Source organism: Scaptodrosophila lebanonensis, unplaced genomic scaffold, assembly GCF_003285725.1.
Source record: "Scaptodrosophila lebanonensis strain 11010-0011.00,11010-0021.00 unplaced genomic scaffold, SlebRS2 tig00001412-arrow-pilon, whole genome shotgun sequence".
Taxonomy (NCBI): Eukaryota; Metazoa; Arthropoda; class Insecta; order Diptera; family Drosophilidae; genus Scaptodrosophila; species Scaptodrosophila lebanonensis.
In genome coordinates, this window is record NW_022060739.1 from 9,127,240 (window position 1) to 9,139,462 (window position 12,223).

The following is a 12,223-nucleotide window of genomic DNA, read 5'->3' on the forward strand; positions in this document are numbered from 1 at the left end:
CAGTTTAGTGTTTAAATGTAAAAATGATTAACGCATTTCAAAAACATAAATTATTTGAATATCCTGCCTGACTTCTGCCTCCATTAACGCAACTGACCATTGGCCTCAATATGAGCGCATAACCACAACAAATGAGCGGCTCAATATTTCAATCTCATCATTATCCCAACAAGCAGCAGTAATTGCATTACGCAAAACTCTCCGGGGGGCTTCTTATTTAACAGCGTTGACATGCAATGCTTAAAAATATTAATTGTACAAATGGTCAGAGGAGGTGGAAAGGAGGGGGGAAAACAACCTGGAATAACAAATGCGCAGAGACAGTAATAATAATAATAAGTATCAACAATAACAATAATGGCAATATACATGAAAAATAAAACAATAAAATGAACATAAAATGCAAGCCACGCACTCATGACTCACAAAAGGAGGCGAACACTTAACATAAAAGCCACTTGATGTGTCTTAATTAGCATAAATGTGCAGTAGAGCGGCGTGGTTGGCGGCACTTATACTATACAACTCCACATGCCACACATATGTACAAGAATATAAATATAGAGCGGAATATTTATATAAATTTGTGTAAGTATGCGGTGCAGTTGGCATTTGTTGTGAGCACTTCGAGTGTGACATTATTTAACCGCGTTTTATTGCATGGCAGCGGTCAATCAGTTGCAGTTGGGAACAGAGCGCCACTTCAAATATAACCCTTGATTAATTAACACGCATTTGCTGACACTTGCACACTCACACTCACTCTCCCATCATGCGGGCACACTTTTGTTGTTGCAATTGGCCGCACAATTAACGCGACAAATGGCCGATCATGGGGGTGATTCCCCAGACCCAGCAAAATGCAACATTCATCAACCGACCAGCACATGAGAAGAGTCGCCAATGGAGCTCAGCAGGCATTGACATTTGTTAAAAAGCCGGCCAAGGCTGCTCAGCGGAACATGGGCTGAATCGAAAATGAAGATAACTCAATGAAGACAGCCCGAGCTGGAATGCAGACGAAGCAAACAACAAATAAATAATATACAAGTATAATTTGCACAGCAATTGGTGCTTCTTTTTACTACAAATAGACTTTCTCTTCAATGTAAAAACAAAGTAAAGTAGAACTCCAATCAGTTATCATTAAACATACATTAAATTGGCGACAATGTTGTGAGAACAGTCATCAAAGCTTCGTTGCTTAGCTAGATAGGAGCTGAATTGAAATTAATGCAAACAAAGCTGAAACTTAAACTAATGCTGGTTCCAAATAGCAGGAAACAAAAATATAAATTGCATTTGATTAGAACAGGTACAAATCTAATGTGAGATTGCAATTTTGTGCAATTTTTTGACGAAGGCAGCAAGTAACAAATACAGTTAGGTGAATACATATGTATTTAGCAGAAATCCTTCAACTAAGTTCGCAGCACTGTGCCTGCAACATCTCGTTGGCAGCATAATGTTTGCAATACGCTGCTCGCAACAACTCGTTCACAGCAGCTTGTAATCATGTTTCCAACACCTTTTTGGCAACATAATGTAATGAAGAAGCAGATTTCTTTTGAAAAAAAAAACCCTTGTTATTATCTTTAGTTGATTCTGTAAAGTCTACTCAAGTAGATTCCATTTTCCGAAAGAGAATTCCTTCAAATACTTTCGTTTCATTACGTTCGCAACTTTGTGCCAGCAACATCTCGTTGGCTGCACTATGTTTACAATGCTGCTGGCAACATCTCATTCGCAGCATCTTGTAAGCAGCTTAGAGCATCATGTTTCCAACACCTTTTTGGCAATATAATGTACTGCAGAAGTAGATTTTTTTTAAAAGAAACCCTCGCTTCAGTTGATTCAATAAAGTCTAGTCAAGTAGATTCCATTTTTCGAAAAGGAATTCCTTCAAATACTTCGTTTCATTACGTTCGCAACTTTGTGCCAGCAACATCACGTTTTCAGCATAATGTTTGCAAGACGCTGCTCGCAACATTCTGCAAACATCATGTTTCCAACATCTTTTTGGCAACAGAATGTACCACGGAAGTAGATTTTTATAAAAATAAACCCTCGTTTCCATTTTCAGTTGAAGGTTTTGAAGGTCTGCCTTCTACTATCAACTTCAATTAGAATTTTTATTTGGCCAAGCAGCAGCGACTTCAAATCTCGTTCTCTCTGTTAATGATACGAGAATCTATGCTGCCCACACTCAAGCGATGCATTTCCCTCTATTCGCCAAACTCTTCAGAAAATATTTCAGACTTCTACAATTTCTGCTTATCTCAAGTATATATGAAGTCCTGTCTCAACTGACTGTACGAGTGTCTATTGACATTTTTGTTTACATTCAGATACTCGAGACAATTACTTTTTAATCAAAAATTTGGCCTGTAGCCAGGAATTTTAATTTTCGCCAGACAGTTAGCTGAGCTCCAATGATTATCCCTTGCAGATGATGCCACATAAGCCCTTTTTAAATTGTCTGGCTCCGCACGAAATTGCAATCCCAGGGCCAATTGTCTCATATGCACGAAAATTTGCATTCGGAAAAATATGAAAATCTCTGTATCGACTGTGTGTGTGTTTTCGCAACTTTCAGTTTCATTGTTTGAACTCAGTCTGACAGTTGGTGCGCACGTTGACAACGACAACAAGTTGGCTTAAACAACAATAACAACAGCGCTGCAACAATTGTTAGCCAAAAACGTGCCAACCATTTGAGTGCAATTACCCGCAAAAGTTTAACGTATGCGTGTTAGTAAGTGTAGACTGTATTTGTGTGTGTGTGTGTGTGTGTGTGTGTGTGTGTGTGTGTGTAGGTGTGTGGGTGTTGTTGTGGTTTTACAGAAACCACAAACATTTTGATTGTTTTTGCTGAAGTCTGACTTTGCAATTGTGGCTTAAAACTGTTGACGCTAACAACCAAACGGAAGCAAAAATTTTGCTGCTGTGGTTAATAAATCTGTTGAAAATGAAAAACCCATAGGAAATGTGACTTAAGTGTCAACACTTAAGGCCAAAATAATATGTCCTGCTTGCTTTAAATAAAACTAATTTGTTATACTAACAAGCTTTAAACGCACATAGAAAAGAATAAGAAAGGGAAGCGAAAAAGGGAAATTAGATATGGAATAATTACTTTACATTAATTAACTATGGAAAAAATCATTCTACTTTTTAAACTATATATTGGAGAAGGAACTTTTCTGATTTCAAATCATATGCCAAGACCTTGGCAAGTAGTTTCTAACGCCCACAATGGTGAGCAAATAGATGAGTCGATATTATAAGATCTTCGCTCTTCGTTCGGCTAAAAATTTTATAAAAAATAAGATATAAATAATTCAAAAACAAACAGGAGAAGACTCAGTGAAAAAGAGAACGATCAACAATGAGTCAGAACTCAGCAGTCGTAGATTGTTTGAAGCAGTTAGTAGTGAGCAGCCAATTAGGGAGCAGTAATCAGCAATCGGTAAAGGTCCACGCTGTCGTATTATTAAGTATTATATTTAAATATGTACGACTATATGCATATATGTAAATCGAGTGTGAATGCTCTGCACTTAACTTGTTGCCCATAACTGCAGAAAACAGAGCAAAAATCTCAAGCAGAGATATCAAAATGCAGGGCTGGTTATGTTAACGCCGCTCGTGATGATCTACATAATGTAGCTGTGGTTGTTGTTGTTGTTGCTGGCTGCTGCTTTTGTGCGTTTCAAAAACCATTAAGTTCGAAAGCGAAGCTGAAGCTAAAGCTGAAGGCAAAGATGCTGGCAAGGCAAGCGAAATAAAGACACAGATTGCTGGCTAAGGCGCCTGCGAGTATGCTGTAGTTTATGACAGTTTTTCAACACGTGTTTTGTTTTGTAAACAATTTGATGTGACGCAACAAAAACAACACCCACAGCGCTTGTGACCTTAGCTGGCATATTTGCGCAGCTCTAGACAACAACAACAACAACAACAGTAGCAACAACTACAGCCACAACACGTAACACTTGCGGCCTGAAAGCCGAAAGCAGCAGATTGTTGAGACTTTTCAAAAGGTATTCCATTTGCTCGGACAAAGACAGAGTCAGCATTGACGTTGGCCCAGTTAGTCTAACGGTTTTGGCACGTTCGAAAGTGTTTCAATGGCTGCCGGACAGACGTTGCCGGTCCGGAAGGTGTGTGTTCTTCCCCTCCTCACAGTTTTTCTCGTTTCTTCATTTCAATTTAAAGTCACAAGCACACACACACTAACACATGCAGAACACAGTTCAAATATTCAAAATGTCAATGTTTGTATCGGAATTAGGTTGGATTTGCACCTACACTTGAATATATTTGTGCATGCACTGAAAAATATTACCTTTTGACACTTTTTATCAGTTTTGTATTATTGCAATATTTTTGTGAAGCATCAGAAAGCCATGCTCTAAAATATTCAAAAGATTTGTTGTATATTTATTTTTATTAAAATATTATTTAGTAACACCTTCTATCGCATTTCATTCTCTCTGTGCATTAAATGGTTAAACCAATGTTTGAACTCGTCTGTGACATATGTTTGCACTCACTTGCCGATTAAATTTTGTGTGTAAGAGCGGCTAGTTATACCCTGTACCCAAAAGGGTACAAGGGTATATTAGTTTTGTGCGAGTGCACATGGAACACACAGAAGGAGGCTTGGTAGACCCCACAAAGTATATATATTCTTGATCAGCATGACAAGCCGAGTCGATATAGCCATGTCCGTCTGTCCGTCTGTCCGTCTGTCTGTCCGTCTGTCTGTCCGTCTGTCTGTCTGTATGAACGCAAGGATCTCCGAAAGTATAAGAGCTAGAATAACCAAACTTGGTATACAGATTCTACTGAGACCGAGAAAGGACGAGTTTGTTCATTTTTTCTGATCCACCCCCCCACTCCCCCCCTATTAACGATTTTCTATAACTTCCGTAATTCTTGGAATTTTGAACTAAAATTTGGTAGTCACATTAGGTTAGTTATTATATAACCGTATACCAAGTCTCATTATGATAGAATGATCGGAAAGAAAGTTATAGCCATATAACCAGGCCCAATGCACACATACATACATATGTACAAGTACACAAACACGCATAAGGCACGATTCTGATGTAAATGTAAATGTATGTATGCATGCATGGAATATTTTATATTTAATTTAGTTAATTAATTAAATTAATTTAGTTAATTAATTAAATTTAATTAATTAATTAATTTAATTACTTTTTTGTGGGGTGGTACAGGGTATTTAAGAGTTGAGCCTGCTCGACTTTAGCATTCCTTTCTTGTTTTAATTTAAAATTCATTTACTATGGGTGGAGAATATATAAATATATGTATCTAGTTTTGTAAAACCATTTGCATGGCCTTTATTTAGAGCTAATAATATTTTGTGAATGTTGCAGCTTAGAAATTTAAGCAACTTAAGAATTGATGGGCGAGTTCTTTTATAGAGAGATTCTATAATTCAGTCTGCCACTTTCGATTGATCAAATTTTAAAGTAATTTTCTATTTAGAAGAAAAGTAGCTAAAAAAAAAGATTTTCAAACACATTTTGCATTTAATGTTTTAATTAAAGCTATATTTTAAAATGCAGCCCATTTTATATATTTTTTAAATTGCAAAAAAATAAACAAATGATCTTTTTTTGACAGAAATAAAAGATAATAAAAGCCGAATATATTTAACTTCTATTATGATTTAATGACTCTGAACTATTGACGATATTTTAAGTAAGATTTTTTTCTATCAAACAAACAAAAAATAAGGAATAACATTTTAGCAGTTTTAGTTTGAAAAAGTCACTTAATCTTTTATCAAAAAATTAACTAAAAGACTGCATTTTTTATGACCTTTCAGAAGAATCAGATTTAAGTAATGCTAGGATTTTGAAATATATTTTACTTACTTTTCTTTAAATATATCAATTTCAATAGATTGCTTTGTGTTTTTTTAAATTTCCCCACCAAAAGCCGCCTGTCTTGCTCTCGAGACACTGTTGAAAACTACCACTTTTTAATATTTGTTTGTAAATAATTTATAAACAGATTTGCAGCATAAGAAATCTGTGGAAGAGCTGTATTCTCCAGGTGAAATTTACCAAAATGGTTTACATGTTCCACATCTTCACTGATTTTTTTTCCATCATAAATGAAATAATTAATTTAAGTTTATTTAGCTTGCGAATATCAAGACTAAAATTAGAAGGGAAATTAGAAGACTAACTGGCTATTTGTCTGACTCTTCTATAGGAAATAAAATGCTAAATAAAATGTTTAAGAAAATTTCATTCTACAGCTTGGCTAATTTTTGCTTTGGGGCTGGGCTTAGTGGCATCCGCACCCGCATCCGCATCCGCGCCTCCGTAACAAATTCTTGCCACACCTGAGCGACGGCATGGCTTATTTTTCTGTATGCATGGGCGCATATGCATATCCCAACATGCTAGTAAATATATGTACATACGAGCATAGTATTGTATACTATGTGTCTGTTAGAGATCAAAAGTCGCATTTGGTGTTGAGCGGCAAGGCCTGGGTCTGGGTCTCTGTCTTCGACTGTGCCTGTGCCTGGACATTGCCATGCCACTGTCAGCTCTTTGCGAGACTCATTTGCCGATTGTTTGCTTGTTGCAAAAGATCAAAGCCCAAACCTGTTGGTTTATGCTGCAGTTGCTGTCTGGCCAGCCGAGATCACTAACCTATGCATGCGCCTGAGAATATATGCAACAACATATGTGACCACAACAGCGACAGCGACAGAGACAGAGACAACAACGATAACGACAGCAGCGACACACAGTGGAGGTCACTTAAGAGTGACAATCAAGAGAAAAGGGGGGAAAATAGATCGGCCTATGCTAGACTGATTAGGCTGGGGGTTAAGGCCAATGAAGTAATTTATTTAAGTTATGCCAGAAAGATTAAAAAAAGTCTGCAAAATAAGAATACATTTGTTGCTATTGAAATATTATTTATATTAACAAATCGTCAAGAAGAATGGATGCTGTGGTGAATTATTTACTAGACTAGACTTTTTTAGAGGTCCAAAATTTCTTATTAAATGTTGTTTACTAGTCCATAGAAATGCCAACAGCATCAGCAATGTCTGCAGTACTCGACCGACGACTTGACTTTTAAGAGATCCAAAAATTATCATCATTTTTTGTTGACTAATCCATAGAAATGCCATTAGCATCAGCACCAATTCTTTAATTTCCTGATGTTCCTGATGTTCTTGGTGTTCTTAGATGTGGTTTGCCTTCAACGCTTTTTCGGTGCTCTCTGGAGCATTATATGCCATTTAAAAACTTGCGTTTTGGTCATAGCGTGTTTATCAAAAGCCTGACTTTTAAAAGGCTTAAAAATTCTCATCAAATGATGTTGACTAAGCCATAGAAATTCAGTTAGCATCAGCAATGTCTGTAGTACTCTTTACTTTCCTAATATTCCTGATGTTTTTGATGTGATTTGCCTTCAACGCCTTCTCGATCCTCTCTGGAGCATTATATGTCATTTAAAAACTTGCGTTTTGGACATAGACTGTTTATCAAAAGCCTTTCCCAACATTCTCAATATTTCCAGTGCAGAAATTTTATTATTTCAACTATATTTAATTGATATTCTTTGTTGAATATTTGCGGACATCAAAAACATATAACACAAGCCCAGATATGTAAGCAATAAAGAATAAGGAATGGAAAGCTGACAAAGACTGGCAATAAAAACAATTTGTCCCTATCGAAAATCTTGCTCGTTTTTAGGGTCAAGCTCTGGTATTCTCTATAGTTTTGGCATTTTATTCTACAACAAGCAAGCGCTCGATTGCTGAACATCTTTTCTATTTTCTTTACAGTTGCAGCTCAGTGTTAAGTATTAATTGATTTGCAATTTCATGACAAATAATTGTAATTTCAAACCTTTTTAAATCATATAATTTTTCTTAATTTGTATTGTATTGTACTTTTTAATATAAATTACACCTAATTCTGTTTTTACACGCTAGATTGGTCCCAGAAACAACCGTGTAAAAATAGGTGATTGGTTCCTTATCTCTAAAGTAATATCTATGAAATTTTTAATTTTCAAACCAGGTTATACCATATCGTGTAAAAACAGAATTAGCTGTATCTAAGTACTATGTTTATACTTAATGTTTATAATACCTTCACGAAAAAGGGAACTTCCACTGTAGGTGTGTAAGTAATATGCATTTGTGGGGGCTCTGTCTCTCCCTCAATGCCAAGCAGCCGAACATGTTTTACGTTTTGGCTTTGCTTCCATTCTTCTTCTGGCTCGTCTTGCTGGTTGTTGGTTGCCGGTTCTGACTGAGCGCACGCGAATTGCCTTCGTTTGCTAGCACCCCCCGCCACTCCCCCTTGGCATAAGACTGCCACCCGACTGCCACCCGCCCTGATCTGGGGATCTTCACAAGTTTGTCAAGTTCATTGCTCCAAGAGCCATCGCATCGACATTGTCTGATCGGCGTCTGCAGAACTCACGTGTGTGTCGTTGTGCCTCCGTTTGGGAAATTGCAGCATCTGGGCATGTCACATTTTTGCATTTACGAGTAACATTTTGCATGCAAGCTTTAAGTATGCATCATGATAGGCTGCACTTTTGATTAATTGCACGTCGCTTTGCAGCCGTTGCATCGCTGTCCGTTGTCCGTTGTCTGTTGTCCGTCAGTGGCGGTGTCAGTGGCCACCAGTATTGGCGTCCGGAGGTCCGTACTTCGTGCATAAACTGGTTGCCGTGATTTATTTGACAGCCAATGAAAATTACAATGTGTTTGACACTTTTCAATTTGCATAAGCGCTGGCCGTGACCAAACAAAGTCCCTGCCCCAGCCAGCTAGCAAGTCAATCAATATTTTAACTTTAATTTCATATTTTCACAGCGCAGGCCTTCATTCAAAATGTAACGCTCGAGTGGCATAGCTGGCAGCTTTCCAATGGTTGCATAAGCAGCCACACCCAAGGCACAAACCATAAAATGTTATACACAGTTGTTTGGCAGAGACACGTACCAAAGGGATAAGTTGCGCCATCTAGCGTAAGGTGGCCAAAACGGAATGCTGAAATTTAAAAATTATTGAAATTAGCAAGCTTTAGATTTTCTTAAAAAACCGAAATATTTATATTGTTATAATTCAGTTTATTTAATAAATTTTATTAAGTTTATATAAAGGATATGTCGTTTATAAGGTTTGCTGCGCCACCAACCAAAACAGCGGCAGGGGGCATTAAAAAGAATGAAAAAAGGATTATTTATTTATTTAATAAATCAACAAATTGTGCTGTCGATACAGATTAACTATTTAAAATGTTTAATATAAAATTACAATACAGATATAAAATAATATTACGTACTAGTTTCAACTTAAAAATAAGAAACCCTAAAAAATAATTATACAATAATGTTTTTCATTTATTTATTTTATTTGTAATTTCTATCGTAGCATTACAAGTATTAGTATTATTATTATTTTAGTATTATTATTATAGCATTAGTATTACTAGTTACTTGTAAGTTTTTATGGGGAAATTTTATTTGCCATTTGGCCAGTTATGCCCCGATTCGCAGCCATATGTGGTCAGAAACATTATTATTTAGTTCCACTTAAGAGCCATCTAGTTGAAGTAAGGAGCAGAAAGGGAAAAAGGAAAGTCTGCAACCCGGTGGGGGAAAATTTGATTGCCAATCCGGTCAGTATTAATACAGCATATTCATAAAACTTCGGTGTTCTAAAAAGGACTTAGTGTTAAAACACAAAGCGGGTAAATATATAATCAGTTCTTTCAATCTAGGATGTACAGACAAATATTTGTATATGACTCAAGAATTGGATTATTTTAGGCATTTTTTTCTCAACAGCAGGACTTCAAAGCTCAGAGGCTAAACATTAATGAAAAGATAGTTAATGATATATTTTTATTGATTTCCAATATATGGCTAAAAATAATGACACTTTTCGCCGTAAATTGTATTAGTTAGTGAGTGGCCCTGGCAGAATAATTCGCTTAAAAAAAAGTAAATAAATAAATTTTCTCGAGCTATCAAATATCTAAACAGCACCTGGCATTTATTTATTCTTGCCGTAATCGTAGCTGGCAAATAAGGCAGGCTATATCTGATTTGGAAATCAGTTGCTGTTGAATTTTCGCAAAATGAAGTTGCTTTTGATTGTGTGCTGCCTTTTTACTTTCACGAACTGTTTGGTCTTCATCAAAATTTTGAAGCATAAGGGTTTGTAGGGCAGAGTATTTAATGGCTTAGCTGCTTTGAGATATCGTGGTTTTTTTTTGGCAGATTATCCCGGTCAGTGCTATCCCGTGCACTATCGCGTGGGTAAGAAAATGAAATACGATTTGTTTGCTCTGTTCCCAGGCGAGTCCAAACGCGACGACAATGTCTGCGGCATGACTGTCTGCATGAATGCGGACGGCCTGACCTATGTCTACCAGTAAGTAGTGCGGATTTATTTAAAGCAGAACAAAGTCTTGATTAACTGACCGCTTTAGCTGTCCGCAGACGATTCCATCAAGCGAGTGCCAGGAACCGGACATGCTGAATACGCGCATACCATTTCCTCAATGCTGCTGGCAGTGCTCGCTCAGCCGCATTTGCTCCAAGTTGGAAATATTTCCACAATTCCCCTATCCACCAACGACGAAAAAACCCAAAAATGGCACCTTAGGAATCGCACGTGCTGCCGATGAGAAAAGAGACGAAGCAACAGGAAGCGACCCTATATTGACTGCAGCTCCTTAATTATAAATATAACTGGTATTTAACTATAACTAGATACTACACATGATATGGTCAACCGATTTGAAACAAACTTCGTAATATAAAAAAACATGTTAAGACCAAATTTGTTTGAGATCTTCATAAACATATCTTTACAAACATCTTTATAAACAAATAAGTTGAGGGATTACTGATCCCTCCCATGGTAACTACACCTAATTCTGTTTTTGCACGGTTTTTCTGATCGGTTCTGATTTAACATGGTTTGAAAATTACAAATTTTATATATGGTTACACGACCTAAATTCCATTTAGCACGATTCATTTTTCATATGATCAATGTCTTTTTTTACACGGTTTTTTTAAACGACTTTTTTTAGGAACCAATCTACCGTGTAAAAACAGAATTATGTGTATATTAAATAATGAGGATGTGCGCGAAGGTGGATATAAATTTGACTTCCCTAGGTATTACGACTCAAAAGTAAAGGGTATTCATACAGACAGATGGGCCCAATAGAACTACGAAAAGACGGTTCTGTTTGTATCGATTTATCTTGTCTTATCTCCAAAAAGAAAAGGTGAATGTTGAGTTTTGAATTTTCGCGAACTGTGTACAGTCGATTATCGAAATTTATTTATATTGGCATTATCGGCCAATTTGAATTAGTCGTTTGTTGTTGACAACTGAAAAGGTTAGTCCCGTTTCTGTGTGTTCTTCGATTTTTGACTTTTGAAAAAAATGAATCTAAGATAGTGATGTAACGTAAGTGATTGTTTTCGATTTTAATTCGATGTTTCGATCGATTTTTATAAAAAATATCGATATTAAGGACATTTCTAAGCAGGGAAATCCCAGAAAATTCACAAAAGTAATAAAACTGTGATATGGCTTGTTTCAAAAAAAGTGCTGAAGGGCTGCTAAGAAACATGCCATGTAACGTATGCGATTGTTTTCGATTTTAATTCGATGTTTCGATCGATTTTTATAAAAAATATCGATATTAAGGACATTCCTAAGCAGGGAAATCCCAGAAAATTCACAAAAGTAATAAAACTGTGATATGGCTTGTTTCAAAAAAAGTGCTGAAGGACTGCTAAGAAACATGCCATGTAACGTATGCGATTGTTTTCGATTTTAATTCGATGTTTCGATCGATTTTTATAAGAAATATCGATATTAAGGACATTCCTAAGCAGGGAAATCCCAGCTTGTTTGAATAAAGTGCTGAAGAACTGCTAAGAAACCATGCCAAAGCAAGTTGTTACTCCCATTTCAGAGCCTAGCATATCCTTAACGAGCTAGCAGGAATACCGCAATGTTTGTTTGTTAGTAGGGTATTGGTTCGAATCACACCGGAACCATCAAGACTGAAGACTGCCTGAAATTCCAAAAGCGTGGATTGTTAAAACTAACGGGAATTAAATTCGCCTTTTCTCTTAAACATACCTTGTATATAACTTT

At 36.5% G+C, this 12,223-nt stretch overlaps 1 protein-coding gene across 1 annotated transcript; it reads left to right on the forward strand.

Annotated features, from left to right (window-relative positions):
- Window positions 1-10,175: 10,175 nt before the first annotated feature.
- On the forward strand, window positions 10,176-10,779 carry LOC115631316. The gene is made up of 3 exons (XM_030528031.1): window positions 10,176-10,254; window positions 10,318-10,471; window positions 10,530-10,779. The coding sequence occupies exons 1-3, from the start codon at window positions 10,176-10,178 to the stop codon at window positions 10,777-10,779; spliced, it is 483 nt and encodes a 160-aa protein (XP_030383891.1).
- Window positions 10,780-12,223: the final 1,444 nt, after the last annotated feature.

Bases quoted from the DNA above. Each gene is read 5' to 3' on its own strand.
- LOC115631316 (XM_030528031.1), top strand. From the start codon at position 10,176: ATGAAGTTGCTTTTGATTGTGTGCTGCCTTTTTACTTTCACGAACTGT. The intron at 10,255-10,317 runs GTTTGTAGGGCA...TTTTTTTGGCAG, and splicing joins CAAAATTTTGAAGCATAAGG to ATTATCCCGGTCAGTGCTAT. The intron at 10,472-10,529 runs GTAAGTAGTGCG...TGACCGCTTTAG, and splicing joins GGCCTGACCTATGTCTACCA to CTGTCCGCAGACGATTCCAT.